The 20,784-nt window shown below is 42.1% G+C and overlaps 1 protein-coding gene across 1 annotated transcript in view; it reads right to left on the bottom strand.

Moving 5' to 3' along the window:
* Positions 1-20,784, bottom strand: part of LOC139533699 (plexin-B2-like) — a 73,629-nt gene that overhangs the window by 20,515 nt on the left and 32,330 nt on the right. The window contains exons 16-26 of the mRNA XM_071331986.1: positions 12,380-12,528; positions 11,048-11,180; positions 9,245-9,381; positions 8,827-9,015; positions 7,484-7,592; positions 5,673-5,882; positions 4,711-4,890; positions 4,161-4,297; positions 2,822-2,922; positions 1,349-1,578; positions 966-1,147 (exon numbers count right to left, since the gene is read on the bottom strand). Coding sequence (XP_071188087.1) covers positions 966-1,147; positions 1,349-1,578; positions 2,822-2,922; positions 4,161-4,297; positions 4,711-4,890; positions 5,673-5,882; positions 7,484-7,592; positions 8,827-9,015; positions 9,245-9,381; positions 11,048-11,180; positions 12,380-12,528 — 1,757 coding nt within the window. The remainder of the gene's footprint in view (positions 1-965; positions 1,148-1,348; positions 1,579-2,821; positions 2,923-4,160; positions 4,298-4,710; positions 4,891-5,672; positions 5,883-7,483; positions 7,593-8,826; positions 9,016-9,244; positions 9,382-11,047; positions 11,181-12,379; positions 12,529-20,784) is intronic.

Raw genomic sequence — 20,784 nt, forward strand, 5'->3', positions numbered from 1 at the left:
ACTGTCTCTGACCTGTACACACAGTCATCATGTTAACTACTGTCTGACCTGTACACACAGTCATCATGTTAACTACCGTCTCTGACCTGTACACACAGTCATCATGTTAACTACTGTCTCTGACCTTTACACACAGTCATCATGTTAACTACTGTCTCTGACCTGTACACACAGTCATCATGTTAACTACTGTCTCTGACCTGTACACACAGTCATCATGTTAACTACTGTCTCTGACCTTTACACACAGTCATCATGTTAACTACTGTCTCTGACCTGTACACACAGTCATCATGTTAACTACTGTCTGACCTGTACACACAGTCATCATGTTAACTACTGTCTGACCTGTACACACAGTCAACATGTTAACTACTGTCTGACCTGTACACACAGTCAACATGTTAACTACTGTCTGACCTGTACACACACAGTCAACATGTTAACTACTGTCTGACCTGTACACACACAGTCATCATGTTAACTACTGTCTGACCTGTACACACACACACACAGTTATCATGTTAACTGTTGTCTGACCTGTACACACACAGTCAACATGTTAACTACTGTCTGACCTGTACACACACAGTCAACATGTTAACTACTGTCTGACCTGTACACACAGTCAACATGTTAACTACTGTCTGACCTGTACACACAGTCATCATGTTAACTACTGTCTGACCTGTACACACAGTCATCATGTTAACTACTGTCTGACCTGTACACACACAGTCAACATGTTAACTACTGTCTGACCTGTACACACACAGTCAGCATGTTAACTACTGTCTGACCTGTACACACACAGGCAACATGTTAACTACTGTCACCACCTGGGTTTACTAGGTACCAAACATACCAAAACACCACGCAACAGAGAGATACTATCTAACCTTGTCCAATAACAAATGCCTGTATTCATGAAGACAGGCCTGATTGGAAGGCAGTGTGTGTCTCACCTGCGCAGCATGAGTTTGGGGTTCTTGCTGTGCACGTATTCCTCCATCAGCTCCAGCAACAGGCTTCTCATGATGTCTGTGTAGTACTCTAGTTTACCGTGCAGAGCCACAGTTAGTAAAGAGGCAAAGTAGACCCTGGACCTGGCGTTAAAGTCTGGACGGCCCTCCAAGGTCTTGATGAACTAAGAACACACAGAGACGCAACAGAGAGATGGGATTAGCAACTCAGTATAACTCTATAGAACATCTGTAGGTACAGAACGATGGCAATACTCAAACTGTATCTGGCACAAGTACTGTAGACAGGCAGCCAGACTAATAGACAGACAGAGCCAGACGGACAGGGAGAGAAACAGTCATCTCAGCCAGCTGAGTAAACATACATTGATGAGGAAGGTCTTGGAGTTGAGCAGGTTAGAGAACTGGTTGAGGGCCTGAGCTACGATGACCTTCCGTCCCTCGGGGATGTCCAGCTTGCCAGTGATCATGACGTCGTTGTCCCCGTCTTTAGAGGGCAGGAAGAAGACCCGGTCTGTGTAGGTCTTATAGTCCAGGAAGGGGATCCTGGCCTCACTCAGGTCATTGGTCTGGTCCTCCATCTCTATCATCAGGTCTGGAGGAAGATACAGAACACAACAAGACTAGCTCCTAGGAGAACCAGAACACAACAAGACTAGCTCCTAGGAGAACCAGAACAACAAGACTAGCTCCTAGGAGAACCAGAACACAACAAGACTAGCTCCTAGGAGAACCAGAACACAACAAGACTAGCTCCTAGGAGAACCAGAACACAACAAGACTAGCTCCTAGGAGAACCAGAACAACAAGACTAGCTCCTAGGAGAACCACACCAACAAGACTAGCTCCTAGGAGAACCAGAACAACAAGACTAGCTCCTAGGAGAACCAGAACAACAAGACTAGCTCCTAGGAGAACCAGAACAACAAGACTAGCTCCTAGGAGAACCAGAACAACAAGACTAGCTCCTAGGAGAACCAGAACAACAAGATAGTGTGTGTAATGTTATAGCAGCGGATGTGGTGTGTTTTTTAAATTATTTTTTAAAGTAACCTTTATTTAACTAGGCATGTCAGTTAAGAACAAAATATTATTTACAATGACGGCCTACCCCGGCCAAACCCGGATGACGCTGAACCAATTGTGCGCCGCCCTATGGGACTCCCAATCACGGCCGGTTGTGATACAGCCTAGAATCGAACCAGGGTGTCTGTAGTGACCCCTCTAGCATTTAGATGCAGTGCCTTAGACCGCTGCGCCACTCGGGAGCCAGGAGTGGCGTGTGTGTGTGTAATGTTATTGCAGTGTACTTGGTGTGACTGTTCTAGACTGTTCTCTCTGCTACCGCATGGCAAGCGGGTACCGGAGCACCAAGTCTAGGTCCAAGAGGCTTCTAAACAACTGCTACCCCCAAGCCATAAGACTCCTGAACAGCAAATCAAATAGCTACCCGGACTATTTGCATTGCATTTTATTTCTTATTCTTATTTTTTAAACTGAATTGTTGGTTAGGGGCTTGTAAGTAAGCGGCACATGTGACTAATAACATTTGATTTGATTGTGTGTGTGTAATGTTTTAGCAGTGTGACAGTGTGTGATTGTGTGTGTGTAATGTTTTAGCAGTGTATGTGGTGTGTGTAATGTTATAGGTGTGTGTGTGGTGTGTGATAGTGTGTGTGTAATGTTATAGCAGTGTGTGGTGTGTGATAGTGTGTGTGTAGTGTTATAGCAGTGTGTGGTGTGTGATAGTGTGTGTGTAATGTTATAGCAGTGTGTGGTGTGTGATAGTGTGTGTGTAATGTTATAGCAGTGTGTGGTGTGTGATAGTGTGAACATACCTGTGAATTCCTTCTTGCAGCGGTCTCTCACACTCTCCTCCAGATGATCCAACTGGTGTTTCACTTTCTCATACTCTCTCTCTGCCTGCTGGCTCTTCCTCCTGTCATTAACACACAGGAACAGTCCATTAGACTACTAACACACAGGAACAGTCCATTAGACTACTAACACACAGGAACAGTCCATTAGACTACTAACACACAGGAACAGTCCATTAGACTACTAACACACAGGAACAGTCCATTAGACTACTAACACACATGAACAGTCCATTAGACTACTAACACACAGGAACAGTCCATTAGACTACTAACACACAGGAACAGTCCATTAGACTACTAACACACAGGAACAGTCCATTAGACTACTAACACATAGGAACAGTCCATTAGACTACTAACACACAGGAACAGTCCATTAGACTACTAACACATAGGAACAGTCCATTAGACTACTAACACATAGGAACAGTCCATTAGACTACTAACACACAGGAACAGTCCATTAGACTACTAACACATAGGAACAGTCCATTAGACTACTAACACATAGGAACAGTCCATTAGACTACTAACACACAGGAACAGTCCATTAGACTACTAACACATAGGAACAGTCCATTAGACTACTAACACACAGGAACAGTCCATTAGACTACTAACACATAGGAACAGTCCATTAGACTACTAACACACAGGAACAGTCCATTAGACTACTAACACACAGGAACAGTCCATTAGACTACTAACACACAGGAACAGTCCATTAGACTACTAACACACAGGAACAGTCCATTAGACTACTAACACACAGGAACAGTCCATTAGACTACTAACACATAGGAACAGTCCATTAGACTACTAACACACAGGAACAGTCCATTAGACTACTAACACACAGGAACAGTCCATTAGACTACTCACACACAGGAACAGTCCATTAGACTACTAACACACAGGAACAGTCCATTAGACTACTAACACACAGGAACAGTCCATTAGACTACTAACACACAGGAACAGTCCATTAGACTACTAACACACAGGAACAGTCCATTAGACTACTAACACACAGGAACAGTCCATTAGACTACTAACACACAGGAACAGTCCATTAGACATTAACACACAGGAACAGTCCATTAGACTACTAACACACAGGAACAGTCCATTAGACTACAGAACTGTTCCACAATGTGAATCTGTAGTTTGTACATTTGAGATTATTTCATTGGTTCTAGAGTGTAAACTCCAGACCCCCATTTCACCGGGTGAACTAAAAACAATTCACCCATCACAACTACATGAGTGGTGCTTGATGGGAAGTGTAGTTGTGTACCTGTAGCAGTAGACGGACACAGCTATAAACAGTAGCATAGGGACGATGACAGCTGGGATGATGATAGCCAAAGGAACCTCATACTTCCTCTCATAGTTCACTGAGCCCACCACCCACTCACCATTACCAAACTTTATCTGTTAGGGAGAGAGAGAGATACAGAGAGCAAGGGAACGAGAGAGATGGGGGGGAGAGGGAGGCAGAGATATGGAGAGAAATGAGCTACAAGACGTGTATAATTGTGGAGAGGCAGATATACATCAAGGTGTTGATACTGATATGTCTCTGTCAGGACTGAGTGGTCCCGGTCAGAAGACTAGGATTATTGTATGGTTCAATCAGGTGGTTTAATGCTTTGACTGAAGTGAATGTCTGCAACAGGACATTGGATTAAGTTTGGACACCAATGATTTAGATAGATGCTAGTGTTCCTGTACAGTTCTATCTGAAACACATGTTGAGAGCCAGAGAGACATCAGCTTGTCCAGTGCTAATGCCTGAAGCCTCTCTCTCTGTGCCTTGGGTTTAGACAGAAGGCCAGTGTTGTCACCATTAGGTCCAAAGGGTCGGAGCTGGTGTCTCTGCGCTGGCGTTTGGAGCGGGCTCTGGGCTGGGTGGACGGAGCTTCCAGGAACAGCTTGTCATCCTGCAGGATGGTCACCTTACAGGACGCATCTCCTACGAACGCCTGGGCTTCTTCAGCTGTCATGGCCTTGCTGAAACCACGACCCTGGGGAGAAAGAGAGAGGTGGCTGGCTGTTAATCTCTGGACTGCAGGGACATGCAGTCATTTGTAAAAGCAGATATGATTACCTCAATATTGATATGAATTATATCAATGCACTATAATTGTCTTTTCTCTCTGGGGGGACATCATAGTCACAAAGCAGAATACATTTTTTGTTTGTCCTTTTTTCTCTCCAATTTCGTGGTGTCCAATTGGTAGTTACAGTCTTGTCTCATCGCTGCAACTCCCGTACGGACTTGGCAGAGGCGAAGGTCGAGAGCCGTGCGTCCTCCGAAACACAACCCAGCCAAGCCGCACTACTTATTGACCGCACTGCTTCTTGCCCACTTAACCTGGAAGCCAGCCGCACCAATGTGTCGGAGGAAACACTGTATAACTGCACGTGTCAGCGTGCACTGCACCTGACCCGCCACAGGAGTCGCTAGTGCGCAATGAGACAAGGACATCCCTGCCGGCCCAAACCCTCCCCTGACCTGGACGACGCTGGGCCAATTGTGTACCGCCCCATTGGTCTCCCGGTCGCGGCCAGCTCCGGCAGAGCCTGGACTCGAACCCAGAATCTCTAGTGGCACAGCTAGCACTGCGATGCAGTGCCTTAGACCACTGTGCCACTCGGGAGGCCCGAAGCAGAATAACATTTAAGCCACAATGGCCCACGGAAAACGATAAGCGAGTATTACCAGAAATAACCCAAAAAACTCCCAAACAGTAACCATGACAACACAACCCCATAACCCCACAAGAGTAGTGTTACTGTTCTTTACCGTGACGATGATGATGGAGGTTTCAGTGATGATGTTCTTGGTCAGTTCATTGAAGAATGGGTCGGCGTGGTACTCAAAGGAATTCAGTTCCTCTACCACGTTGTCTAGCTGGACGAAGGTCCTGAAGGACTGGGTCTCAGAGGACCTGTTCACCGCTGGACTGTCAAACAGCAGCACTGTGTCGTTCTTATGTACGGCAGACTGGATGAACTGGAGGGGGGGATGGAGAGGGGGGCAGAGAGAGATAGAGAAGAGAGAGAGAGAGAGAGAGAGAGATAGAAAAGAGAGAAAGATATTTCATTCCTGGCAGGACAATGTGTCTGTGTTTAGTCTCACAGAGAAGTCTGTAGTCACAGACAAAAACATAAAACTCACTGAGTCACTGTTGACATCCTAGCTACCTGCCATAGATAATACCACAGCAGGAGTACTGTACACTAGGACATGCTAGCTACCTGCCATGAATAATACCACAGCAAGAGTACTGTACACTAGGACATGCTAGCTACCTGCCATGGATAATACCACAGCTAGAGTACTGTACACTAGGACATGCTAGCTACCTGCCATGAATAATACCACAGCAAGAGTACTGTACACTAGGACATGCTAGCTACCTGCCATGGCTAATACCACAGCTAGAGTACTGTACACTAGGACATGCTAGCTACCTGCCATAGATAATACCACAGCAACAGTACTGTACACTAGGACATGCTAGCTACCTGCCATGGATAATACCACAGCTAGAGTACTGTACACTAGGACATGCTAGCTACCTGCCATGGATAATACCACAGCTAGAGTACTGTACACTAGGACATGCTAGCTACCTGCCATAGATAATACCACAGCAACAGTACTGTACACTAGGACATGCTAGCTACCTGCCATGAATAATACCACAGCTAGAGTAGTGTACACTAGAGGGATTAGAATACACTACTGGCAGGAAACAGAGAACTTGTGGAATGGTATACTAACCTCAATGGGAGTGGACTGTAGAATGATAACATGTAGTGTATTGTATAATAGGAGTGGACTGTAGAATGATAACATGTAGTGTATTGTATAATAGGAGTGGACTGTAGAATGATAACATGTAGTGTATTGTATAATAGGAGTGGACTGTAGAATGATAACATGTAGTGTATTGTATAATAGGAGTGGACTCCAGAATGGATAACATGTATTGTATAATAGGAGGGGACTCTAGAATGATAACATTAGGTGTATTGTATTAGTAGTGAGTAGTGTGTACTAACCTCAATGGAAGGGGACTCTAGAATGATAACATTAGGTGTATTGTATAAGTAGTGAGTAGTGTGTACTAACCTCAATGGGAGGGGACTCTAGGTGTATTGTATTAGTAGTGAGTAGTGTGTACTAACCTCAATGGGAGGGGACTCTAGAATGATAACATTAGGTGTATTGTATTAGTAGTGAGTAGTGTGTACTAACCTCAATGGGAGGGGACTCTAGAATGATAACATTAGGTGTATTATATTAGTAGTGAGTAGTGTGTACTAACCTCAATGGGAGGGGACTCTAGAATGATAACATTAGGTGTATTGTATTAGTAGTGAGTAGTGTGTACTAACCTCAATGGGAGGGGACTCTAGAATGATAACATTAGGTGTATTGTATTAGTAGTGAGTAGTGTGTACTAACCTCAATGGGAGGGGACTCTAGAATGATAACATTAGGTGTATTGTATTAGTAGTGAGTAGTGTGTACTAACCTCAATGGGAGGCGATTCTAGAATGATAACATTAGGTGTATTGTATTAGTAGTGAGTAGTGTGTACTAACCTCAATGGGAGGGGACTGAGAGAAGTCATCAGTAGAGGGCAGCACCTTCATGGTGGCTCTCTGGATGAGGTCAAAACCACTGCCCACACACACGATCCTCCTGCCTCCACTGAAACACCAGACAACACACACATCATCTCTCAATACAACAGAACACACAATCCTACTGCAACTCTCTGTTGGCTGGGCTCCCTGCTTGTGCCATCAAACCTGTGCAACTCAGCAGAACGCTGCAGCCTCCCTGATGTTCAACCTTCCTAACTTTTCCCATGTCAGCCCGCTCCTCCACACACTCCACTGGCTTCCAGTCAAAGCTTGAATCCACTACAATACCATGGTACTTACCTACGGAGCAGCAAGAGGACCGGCCCCTCCCTACCTTCAGACTATGTTCAAACCCTACACCCCAGCCAGAGCACTCCGTCCTGACACCTCTGGTCTCTTGGTCCTCCCTACCTTCAGGCTATGTTCAAACCCTACACCCCAACCAGAGTACTCTGTTCTGACACCTCTGGTCTCTTGGTCCTCCCTACCTTCAGGCTATGTTCAAACCCTACACCCCAACCAGAGTACTCTGTTCTGCCACCTCGGGTCTCTTGGTCCTCCCTACCTTCAGGCTATGTTCAAGCTCTTCTCTTCTCTGTCCTGGCACCCCAATGGTGGAACCAGCTTCCCCCCGAAGCTGGGACAGCAGAGTCCCTGTCCGTCTTCTGAAAACATTTTGTGAACCAACACTCGGACTTGACTCTTTTCTCTCTTACTAGCTCGGTCTTTGAAGATAGACAGAGGAAACAGGTACTTCCAGTACTATGACTGCTTTATTTATTTAACTAGGCAAGTCAGTTAAGAACAAATTCTCATTTTCAATGACGGCCTAGGAACAGTGTGTTAACTGCCTTGTTCAGGGGCAGAACGACAGATTTTTACCTTGTCAGCTCGGGGATTCGATCTTGCAACCTCCCGGTTACTAGTCCAACGCTCTAACCACTAGGCTACCTGTCACCCCCATGTGGTTGTTCCACCTAACCATCTTAAGGTGACTGCACCAACTATGCGGCTCTGGATAAGAACGTCTGCTAAATGACTCAAACGTAATCCTCCTGCCTCCACTGAAACACTAGACGAAGACACCATATATCAGGGTCATGTTAGGAAGCACAAAACAGGAGAAACCTTTTGAAATGTTTTGAAAGAGGGAGACACTACCTGAATGTGTCCAATAAGAAACTGTCATTTCATTATCCGCTTCAAACTGATTTGCATTCAACTCCAGCTTCGCTTAAAGAAAAAGAGGAGCTTTGATTTCAACCCACTCTGGAGCATTGTGCCTGGACTCTACTCACCATACGAAGCTGGTCTTGGGGCTGTAGTCCGTGAGTTTGGGGTTCTCGGAGTACTGGAAGTTGAAGGAGTCAGGGACGTCCTTGGTGGTGCTCTTCCCATACTTCACTGAGACTCTCAGGGACTCCAATGGAACCTTTTGTCCCTTGTATACACCTGTCACACAGGTGATCTCACTGCCAAACGACAACCTGAGGGAGAAACAGGGACAGAGAGCATCATGGGAAAGGTCAAACAGAGTCGTAGTATTGAGGGGAGAGAAGGTAATCTCAAAGGAGCAACAAGTCAAACACAATTACTGTATGGCTAATATATTTCAGAGGTCGGCCTTGAGAGAACAATTGAATAGGACATGACTCAGGCAACCTGTCCAGACAGCAAACTGCAGGGGTTGGAAAACTCAAGTGTGATCATCCTTACACTTCACAGGGCACTCCCCCCACGGTGACAATGACATCATCCTTGTTTGCCGTATCCAGGTGTTTCCCAGAGATAGTGATGACTGTTCCCCCGGCCGCAGGGCCCTTCAGGGGGGAAACTGTCTCAGGGATGGGGTCCTGGAGGGGATAAGAGACGAGACATCAGTGATAAGGGAACATACTTAGGTCCTGGAGGGGATAAGAGACGAGACATCAGTGATACGGGAACATACTTAGGTCCTGAAGGGGATAAGAGATGAGACATCAGTGATACGGGAACATACTTAGGTCCTGAAGGGGATAAGAGACGAGACATCAGTGATAAGGGAACATACTTAGGTCCTGGAGGGGATAAGAGATGAGACATCAGTGATAAGGGAACATACTTAGGTCCTGGAGGGGATAAGAGATGAGACATCAGTGATAAGGGAACATACTTAGGTCCTGGAGGGGATAAGAGATGAGACATCAGTGATAAGGGAACATACTTAGGTCCTGGAGGGGATAAGAGATGAGACATCAGTGATAAGGTAACATACTTTGGTCCTGGAGGTTTTCCAGACTGCATGACCTGACAAGGAAAAACTCCTGTCCTGACCTTTTAACATTCTATATGGTTATTTAGCAGATGTTTTCATCCAAAGTGTTTTACAGTTAACACACTGTATGTATACATGTACTGTACAATATACTGCATCTGACCCGTTACAAACTCCGGTGTAACTAACACCATGCTCTAATGACCCAGAGCCCACCGTCTAACGGCCCAGGGCCCACCGTCAAACGGCCCACCGTCAAACGGCCCAGGGCCCACCGTCAAACGGCCCAGGGCCCACCGTCAAACGGCCCAGGGCCCACCGTCAAACGGCCCAGGGCCCACCGTCAAACGGCCCAGGGCCCACCGTCAAACGGCCCAGGGCCCACCGTCAAACGGCCCAGGGCCCACCGTCAAACGGCCCAGGGCCCACCGTCAAACGGCCCAGGGCCCACCGTCTAACCACCCAGGGCCCACCGTCTAACCACCCAGGGCCCACCGTCTAACCTACCCAGGGCCCACCGTCTAACCTACCCAGGGCCCACCGTCTAACCTACCCAGGGCCCACCGTCTAACCACCCAGGGCCCACCGTCTAACCACCCAGGGCCCACCGTCTAACCACCCAGGGCCCACCGTCTAACCACCCAGGGCCCACCGTCTAACCACCCAGGGCCCACCGTCTAACCACCCAGGGCCCACCGTCTAACCACCCAGGGCCCACCGTCTAACCACCCAGGGCCCACCGTCTAACCACCCAGGGCCCACCGTCTAACAACCCAGAGCGAGAGAGCAAACGAGAGCGAGAGAGCGAGAGAGCAAAAGAATGTTATGTTCCCTAGAAAATCTGAAGCTTTGATCAAATCTATAATAAAGAAAAATAGCTTTTCAAGCTCAGTACATTCTCATGGGGACATTGTTATTTTGGCAGAAACAAACAAACAAGAAAATATGAACCCCAAAATAAATGAGTGTAAATATTTACCATGAAGGCTCACAGTATAGATGTGTTTTTGAGTAAATCCTGTTCTTGAGTAAATCCCCGTTAAATTCTGTTTCCTTTCAACAGATGCTTTGATGAACGTGAAGATGTAAAACCAGCAGAGAGAGACTAACATAGTGGGTGTATGAGCACTGAGCAGAGCTTTAACACACTAAGAGCCATGTACAGTATGAAACGTCAGATCACTCCTGCAGTGTGGGGTCGACTCTTACAACAGTTAGGATTCATGTTGGGGTAAGGAATGGCCCTGTTACTGTATGAAACGTACCCTATAGGTGAAGAGGACCTCTGAACGTCCTCTCCTGCCCCCCTCCACCTCCACCTCCACTACCCCCTGGTTGATGGGACCTGGGAGGTCCACTGAAGCAGGAGGCCGGACCGGACCGATCTCACACACAACACTGGAGAAGACACAGAACAGCTGGGGTAAGATAAAGGCCCGGTTACTCCACCACACACACAAGCAGACATACTGTACATCGAAATGTTGTGTTTAATGAAATATGTTATTCGGCGGACATAAAAGTACATTACAGGCAGGGCCGGTCCTTGCCGTTCTAGCGAGACCAAAAAATGCCACCCCCCCCTTCACAAACCTAGAATAGTCCCAGTAAGCAAAATGATGTTGGAAAGACATCTAAAATAAGTATTTTCTAGACGATTAAATCAGGTTCATTTTCGGTTGTGAATTAAAGTTGAAAAGATGTACAGTAGCAGTCATAAGTTTGGACACCTACTGCACTCATTCAAGGGTTTTTATTTGTATTATTTTCTACATTGTATAATTATAGTGAAGACATTAAAACCATGAAATAACACATATGAAATCATGTAGTAACCAAAAAAAGTGTTACTCAAAATATATTTTATATATTTGAGATTCTTAAAAAGTCGCCACCCTTTGCCTTGATGACAGCTTTGCACAATCTTGTCAACTTGACAAAAATTGATGGATACAAACTTGAAACCACTGATCATGACAATGGGATGAAACTCCTGGACAACAGCTGGGATTGTCCATTCCTTATTGTCCATTTTACTTTGACCTGTCTTGTTTTTAGGATATGTTGTTTGTTAACATCACAGCTGATTTTTTATTTGATTGGTTTCCATTTAGGTTAGGCTATTTGATTGGAGAAACCTACACGATGTAAAAAAGTGTCAGTCTCATTACATTGTCATACATTTAATCTCCAGCCTGAAGGCTACAGAAAAGGCCACATACTCTTTCTTCCATATCCTATATCTGCTACATGATTTATGTTAGATTCATTTTCTAACTGAACGTTGGTGAAGCTTCAGAGATGCATCTCTCCAACAGCACTCTGGAGAGGCCTGCCTTTGACAAAGTGGGCACTGCTTATCACAGGGCGGCATCAGCGCTCACCTAAAAAGCCCATATGTCACCAAGTGTCATTGTTCCGGGGCAGAATTATGTCAGGTTTTATGTGTTGTTGTTGGAGGTGGGTCTTGGGCAGTTTAGAACAGAAAATGGCGTCCTCATCAATCTGCCGCCATAGGCAGACGCCTAATTCTGCCTAATGAGCGGACCGGCCGTGATTACAGGGATGTGACTCTGCCCCCCCCACTATCACTATACCTGGTGGAGACAGAGTATCTGTCCCCCTGGTGAACACAGTCCACTCCAGCCACCGTCACCTTCTTAATGTCCTCCTCCTTTATGCCCAGGTTAGACCCTTTAATGGTCACCATTATCCCACCGTTCAGAGGCCCGAAACGAGGGATGATCTGTGGGGGGGGGGGGATGAGAGAGAAGGAGAGGGATGAGAGAGAGAGAGGGATGAGAGAGAGGGAGAGAATGATTTAGATGTGTGGTAGATTAATATATAATATAAAGGTCAGTGCCATCAGTGTGTATATAGTAGAACAGTCGTTACAGTAGTAGTTCAGTGTGTATATAGTAGAACAGTCATTACAGTAGTAGTTCAGTGTGTATATAGTAGAACAGTCGTTACAGTAGTAGTTCAGTGTGTATATAGTAGAACAGTCGTTACAGTAGTAGTTCAGTGTGTATATAGTAGAACAGTCGTTACAGTAGTAGTTCAGTGTGTATATAGTAGAACAGTCATTACAGTAGTAGTTCAGTGTGTATATAGTAGAACAGTCATTACAGTAGTAGTTCAGTGTGTATATAGTAGAACAGTCGTTACAGTAGTAGTTCAGTGTGTATATAGTAGAACAGTCGTTACAGTAGTAGTTCAGTGTGTATATAGTAGAACAGTCATTACAGTAGTAGTTCAGTGTGTATATAGTAGAACAGTCGTTACAGTAGTAGTTCAGTGTGTATATAGTAGTGAACAGTCGTTACAGTAGTAGTTCAGTGTGTATATAGTAGAACAGTCATTACAGTAGTAGTTCAGTGTGTATATAGTAGAACAGTCGTTACAGTAGTAGTTCAGTGTGTATATAGTAGTGAACAGTCGTTACAGTAGTAGTTCAGTGTGTATATAGTAGTGAACAGTCGTTACAGTAGTAGTTCAGTGTGTATATAGTAGAACAGTCGTTACAGTAGTAGTTCAGTGTGTATATAGTAGAACAGTCGTTACAGTAGTAGTTCAGTGTGTATATAGTAGAACAGTCGTTACAGTAGTAGTTCAGTGTGTATATAGTAGAACAGTCGTTACAGTAGTAGTTCAGTGTGTATATAGTAGAACAGTCGTTACAGTAGTAGTTCAGTGTGTATATAGTAGAACAGTCGTTACAGTAGTAGTTCAGTGTGTATATAGTAGAACAGTCGTTACAGTAGTAGTTCAGTGTGTATATAGTAGTGAACAGTCGTTACAGTAGTAGTTCAGTGTGTATATAGTAGTGAACAGTCGTTACAGTAGTAGTTCAGTGTGTATATAGTAGAACAGTCGTTACAGTAGTAGTTCAGTGTGTATATAGTAGAACAGTCGTTACAGTAGTAGTTCAGTGTGTATATAGTAGAACAGTCGTTACAGTAGTAGTTCAGTGTGTATATAGTAGTGAACAGTCGTTACAGTAGTAGTTCAGTGTGTATATAGTAGAACAGTCGTTACAGTAGTAGTTCAGTGTGTATATAGTAGAACAGTCGTTACAGTAGTAGTTCAGTGTGTATATAGTAGAACAGTCGTTACAGTAGTAGTTCAGTGTGTATATAGTAGTGAACAGTCGTTACAGTAGTAGTTCAGTGTGTATATAGTAGAACAGTCGTTACAGTAGTAGTTCAGTGTGTATATAGTAGAACAGTCGTTACAGTAGTAGTTCAGTGTGTATATAGTAGAACAGTCGTTACAGTAGTAGTTCAGTGTGTATATAGTAGTGAACAGTCGTTACAGTAGTAGTTCAGTGTGTATATAGTAGAACAGTCGTTACAGTAGTAGTTCAGTGTGTATATAGTAGTGAACAGTCGTTACAGTAGTAGTTCAGTGTGTATATAGTAGAACAGTCGTTACAGTAGTAGTTCAGTGTGTATATAGTAGAACAGTCGTTACAGTAGTAGTTCAGTGTGTATATAGTAGTGAACAGTCGTTACAGTAGTAGTTCAGTGTGTATATAGTAAGTGAACAGTCGTTACAGTAGTAGTTCAGTGTGTATATAGTAGAACAGTCGTTACAGTAGTAGTTCAGTGTGTATATAGTAGTGAACAGTCGTTACAGTAGTAGTTCAGTGTGTATATAGTAGAACAGTCATTACAGTAGTAGTTCAGTGTGTATATAGTAGTGAACAGTCGTTACAGTAGTAGTTCAGTGTGTATATAGTAGAACAGTCGTTACAGTAGTAGTTCAGTGTGTATATAGTAGAACAGTCGTTACAGTAGTAGTTCAGTGTGTATATAGTAGAACAGTCGTTACAGTAGTAGTTCAGTGTGTATATAGTAGTGAACAGTCGTTACAGTAGTAGTTCAGTGTGTATATAGTAGTGAACAGTCATTACAGTAGTAGTTCAGTGTGTATATAGTAGTGAACGAGTCAGTTACAGTAGTAGTTCAGTGTGTATATAGTAGTGAACAGTCGTTACAGTAGTAGTTCAGTGTGTATATAGTAGTGAACAGTCGTTACAGTAGTAGTTCAGTGTGTATATAGTAGAACAGTCGTTACAGTAGTAGTTCAGTGTGTATATAGTAGAACAGTCGTTACAGTAGTAGTTCAGTGTGTATATAGTAGAACAGTCGTTACAGTAGTAGTTCAGTGTGTATATAGTAGAACAGTCGTTACAGTAGTAGTTCAGTGTGTATATAGTAGAACAGTCGTTACAGTAGTAGTTCAGTGTGTATATAGTAGAACAGTCGTTACAGTAGTAGTTCAGTGTGTATATAGTAGAACAGTCGTTACAGTAGTAGTTCAGTGTGTATATAGTAGAACAGTCGTTACAGTAGTAGTTCAGTGTGTATATAGTAGAACAGTCGTTACAGTAGTAGTTCAGTGTGTATATAGTAGTGAACAGTCGTTACAGTAGTAGTTCAGTGTGTATATAGTAGAACAGTCATTACAGTAGTAGTTCAGTGTGTATATAGTAGAACAGTCGTTACAGTAGTAGTTCAGTGTGTATATAGTAGAACAGTCGTTACAGTAGTAGTTCAGTGTGTATATAGTAGTGAACAGTCGTTACAGTAGTAGTTCAGTGTGTATATAGTAGTGAACGGTCGTTACAGTAGTAGTTCAGTGTGTATATAGTAGTGAACAGTCGTTACAGTAGTAGTTCAGTGTGTATATAGTAGTGAACAGTCGTTACAGTAGTAGTTCAGTGTGTATATAGTAGAACAGTCGTTACAGTAGTAGTTCAGTGTGTATATAGTAGAACAGTCGTTACAGTAGTAGTTCAGTGTGTATATAGTAGTGAACAGTCGTTACAGTAGTAGTTCAGTGTGTATATAGTAGAACAGTCGTTACAGTAGTAGTTCAGTGTGTATATAGTAGTGAACAGTCGTTACAGTAGTAGTTCAGTGTGTATATAGTAGTGAACAGTCGTTACAGTAGTAGTTCAGTGTGTATATAGTAGAACAGTCGTTACAGTAGTAGTTCAGTGTGTATATAGTAGAACAGTCGTTACAGTAGTAGTTCAGTGTGTATATAGTAGAACAGTCGTTACAGTAGTAGTTCAGTGTGTATATAGTAGAACAGTCGTTACAGTAGTAGTTCAGTGTGTATATAGTAGAACAGTCGTTACAGTAGTAGTTCAGTGTGTATATAGTAGTGAACAGTCGTTACAGTAGTAGTTCAGTGTGTATATAGTAGAACAGTCGTTACAGTAGTAGTTCAGTGTGTATATAGTAGTGAACAGTCGTTACAGTAGTAGTTCAGTGTGTATATAGTAGTGAACAGTCGTTACAGTAGTAGTTCAGTGTGTATATAGTAGAACAGTCGTTACAGTAGTAGTTCAGTGTGTATATAGTAGAACAGTCGTTACAGTAGTAGTTCAGTGTGTATATAGTAGTGAACAGTCGTTACAGTAGTAGTTCAGTGTGTATATAGTAGTGAACAGTCGTTACAGTAGTAGTTCAGTGTGTATATAGTAGAACAGTCGTTACAGTAGTAGTTCAGTGTGTATATAGTAGTGAACAGTCGTTACAGTAGTAGTTCAGTGTGTATATAGTAGTGAACAGTCGTTACAGTAGTAGTTCAGTGTGTATATAGTAGAACAGTCGTTACAGTAGTAGTTCAGTGTGTATATAGTAGAACAGTCGTTACAGTAGTAGTTCAGTGTGTATATAGTAGAACAGTCGTTACAGTAGTAGTTCAGTGTGTATATAGTAGTGAACAGTCGTTACAGTAGTAGTTCAGTGTGTATATAGTAGTGAACAGTCGTTACAGTAGTAGTTCAGTGTGTATATAGTAGTGAACAGTCGTTACAGTAGTAGTTCAGTGTGTATATAGTAGAACAGTCATTACAGTAGTAGTTCAGTGTGTATATAGTAGAACAGTCGTTACAGTAGTAGTTCAGTGTGTATATAGTAGAACAGTCGTTACAGTAGTAGTTCAGTGTGTATATAGTAGTGAACAGTCGTTACAGTAGTAGTTCAGTGTGTATATAGTAGAACAGTCGTTACAGTAGTAGTTCAGTGTGTATATAGTAGAACAGTCGTTACAGTAGTAGTTCAGTGTGTATATAGTAGAACAGTCGTTACAGTAGTAGTTCAGTGTGTATATAGTAGAACAGTCGTTACAGTAGTAGTTCAGTGTGTATATAGTAGAACAGTCGTTACAGTAGTAGTTCAGTGTGTATATAGTAGAACAGTCGTTACAGTAGTAGTTCAGTGTGTATATAGTAGAACAGTCGTTACAGTAGTAGTTCAGTGTGTATATAGTAGTGAACAGTCGTTACAGTAGTAGTTCAGTGTGTATATAGTAGAACAGTCGTTACAGTAGTAGTTCAGTGTGTATATAGTAGAACAGTCATTACAGTAGTAGTTCAGTGTGTATATAGTAGAACAGTCGTTACAGTAGTAGTTCAGTGTGTATATAGTAGAACAGTCATTACAGTAGTAGTTCAGTGTGTATATAGTAGAACAGTCATTACAGTAGTAGTTCAGTGTGTATATAGTAGAACAGTCGTTACAGTAGTAGTTCAGTGTGTATATAGTAGTGAACAGTCGTTACAGTAGTAGTTCAGTGTGTATATAGTAGAACAGTCGTTACAGTAGTAGTTCAGTGTGTATATAGTAGTGAACAGTCGTTACAGTAGTAGTTCAGTGTGTATATAGTAGAACAGTCGTTACAGTAGTAGTTCAGTGTGTATATAGTAGAACAGTCGTTACAGTAGTAGTTCAGTGTGTATATAGTAGAACAGTCGTTACAGTAGTAGTTCAGTGTGTATATAGTAGTGAACAGTCGTTACAGTAGTAGTTCAGTGTGTATATAGTAGAACAGTCGTTACAGTAGTAGTTCAGTGTGTATATAGTAGAACAGTCGTTACAGTAGTAGTTCAGTGTGTATATAGTAGTGAACAGTCGTTACAGTAGTAGTTCAGTGTGTATATAGTAGAACAGTCATTACAGTAGTAGTTCAGTGTGTATATAGTAGTGAACAGTCGTTACAGTAGTAGTTCAGTGTGTATATAGTAGAACAGTCGTTACAGTAGTAGTTCAGTGTGTATATAGTAGTGAACAGTCGTTACAGTAGTAGTTCAGTGTGTATATAGTAGAACAGTCATTACAGTAGTAGTTCAGTGTGTATATAGTAGAACAGTCATTACAGTAGTAGTTCAGTGTGTATATAGTAGAACAGTCGTTACAGTAGTAGTTCAGTGTGTATATAGTAGAACAGTCGTTACAGTAGTAGTTCAGTGTGTATATAGTAGAACAGTCGTTACAGTAGTAGTTCAGTGTGTATATAGTAGTGAACAGTCATTACAGTAGTAGTTCAGTGTGTATATAGTAGTGAACAGTCGTTACAGTAGTAGTTCAGTGTGTATATAGTATGAACAGTCGTTACAGTAGTAGTTCAGTGTGTATATAGTAGAACAGTCGTTACAGTAGTAGTTCAGTGTGTATATAGTAGAACAGTCATTACAGTAGTAGTTCAGTGTGTATATAGTAGAACAGTCGTTACAGTAGTAGTTCAGTGTGTATATAGTAGAACAGTCATTACAGTAGTAGTTCAGTGTGTATATAGTAGAACAGTCGTTACAGTAGTAGTTCAGTGTGTATATAGTAGAACAGTCGTTACAGTAGTAGTTCAGTGTGTATATAGTAGAACAGTCGTTACAGTAGTAGTTCAGTGTGTATATAGTAGAACAGTCGTTACAGTAGTAGTTCAGTGTGTATATAGTAGAACAGTCGTTACAGTAGTAGTTCAGTGTGTATATAGTAGAACAGTCGTTACAGTAGTAGTTCAGTGTGTATATAGTAGAACAGTCGTTACAGTAGTAGTTCAGTGTGTATATAGTAGAACAGTCGTTACAGTAGTAGTTCAGTGTGTATATAGTAGAACAGTCGTTACAGTAGTAGTTCAGTGTGTATATAGTAGAACAGTCGTTACAGTAGTAGTTCAGTGTGTATATAGTAGAACAGTCGTTACAGTAGTAGTTCAGTGTGTATATAGTAGAACAGTCGTTACAGTAGTAGTTCAGTGTGTATATAGTAGAACAGTCGTTACAGTAGTAGTTCAGTGTGTATATAGTAGAACAGTCGTTACAGTAGTAGTTCAGTGTGTATATAGTAGAACAGTCGTTACAGTAGTAGTTCAGTGTGTATATAGTAGAACAGTCGTTACAGTAGTAGTTCAGTGTGTATATAGTAGAACAGTCGTTACAGTAGTAGTTCAGTGTGTATATAGTAGAACAGTCATTACAGTAGTAGTTCAGTGTGTATATAGTAGTGAACAGTCATTACAGTAGTAGTTCAGTGTGTATATAGTAGAACAGTCGTTACAGTAGTAGTTCAGTGTGTATATAGTAGTGAACAGTCAGTTACAGTAGTAGTTCAGTGTGTATATAGTAGTGAACAGTCGTTACAGTAGTAGTTCAGTGTGTATATAGTAGAACAGTCGTTACAGTAGTAGTTCAGTGTGTATATAGTAGAACAGTCATTACAGTAGTAGTTCAGTGTGTATATAGTAGAACAGTCGTTACAGTAGTAGTTCAGTGTGTATATAGTAGAACAGTCGTTACAGTAGTAGTTCAGTGTGTATATAGTAGAACAGTCGTTACAGTAGTAGTTCAGTGTGTATATAGTAGTGAACAGTCGTTACAGTAGTAGTTCAGTGTGTATATAGTAGAACAGTCGTTACAGTAGTAGTTCAGTGTGTATATAGTAGTGAACAGTCGTTACAGTAGTAGTTCAGTGTGTATATAGTAGAACAGTCGTTACAGTAGTAGTTCAGTGTGTATATAGTAGAACAGTCGTTACAGTAGTAGTTCAGTGTGTATATAGTAAGTGAACGAGTCAGTTACAGTAGTAGTTCAGTGTGTATATAGTAGAACAGTCATTACAGTAGTAGTTCAGTGTGTATATAGTAGTGAACAGTCGTTACAGTAGTCCAGTGTGTATATAGTAGAACAGTCGTTACAGTAGTAGTTCAGTGTGTATATAGTAGTGAACAGTCGTTACAGTAGTAGTTCAGTGTGTATATAGTAGAACAGTCATTACAGTAGTAGTTCAGTGTGTATATAGTAGTGAACAGTCGTTACAGTAGTAGTTCAGTGTGTATATAGTAGAACAGTCATTACAGTAGTAGTTCAGTGTGTATATAGTAGAACAGTCGTTACAGTAGTAGTTCAGTGTGTATATTGTAGTGAACGGTCGTGCTGACTACCTGTTATGTGAGTGCAGCAAGGAGCCAAGGTAAGTTGCTAGCTAGCATTAAACTTATCTTATAAAAAACAATCAATCTTAACATAATCACGAGTTAACTACACATGGTTGATGATATTACTAGTTTATCTAGCTTGTCCTGCGTTGCATATAATAAATGCCGTGCTTGTTAATTTATCATCGAATCACAGCCTACTTCGCCAAACGGGTGGTGATTTAACATTCGCGAAAGCACTGTCGTTGCACCAATGTACCTAACCATAAACATCAATGCCTTTCTTAAAATCAATACACAAGTACAATTTTTTAAACCTGCATATTTAGTTAATATTGCCTGCTAATATGAATTTATTTTAACTAGGGAAATTGTGTCACTTCTCTTGCGTTCCGTGCAAGCAGTCAGGGTATATGCATCAGTTTGGGCCACCTGGCTCGTTGCGAACTATGTGAAGACCATTTCTTCCGAACAAAGACCGTAATTAATTTACCAGAATTTTACATAATTATGACATAACATTGAAGGTTGTGCAATGTAACAGCAATATTTAGACATAGGGTTGCCGCGCGTTTGATAAAATACGGAACGGTTCCGTATTTCACTGAAAAAATAAACGTTTTGTTTTCTAAATGATTGTTTCCAGATTTGACCATATTAATACCACAAGGCTAGTATCTCTGTTATTTTATTATAATTAAATCTATGATTTGATATTTGATAGAGCAGTCTGACTGAGCAGTAGGCAGCAGCAGCAGGCTCGTAAGCATTCATT

This window comes from Salvelinus alpinus, chromosome 11 (genome assembly GCF_045679555.1).
Source record: "Salvelinus alpinus chromosome 11, SLU_Salpinus.1, whole genome shotgun sequence".
NCBI lineage: Eukaryota > Metazoa > Chordata > Actinopteri > Salmoniformes > Salmonidae > Salvelinus > Salvelinus alpinus.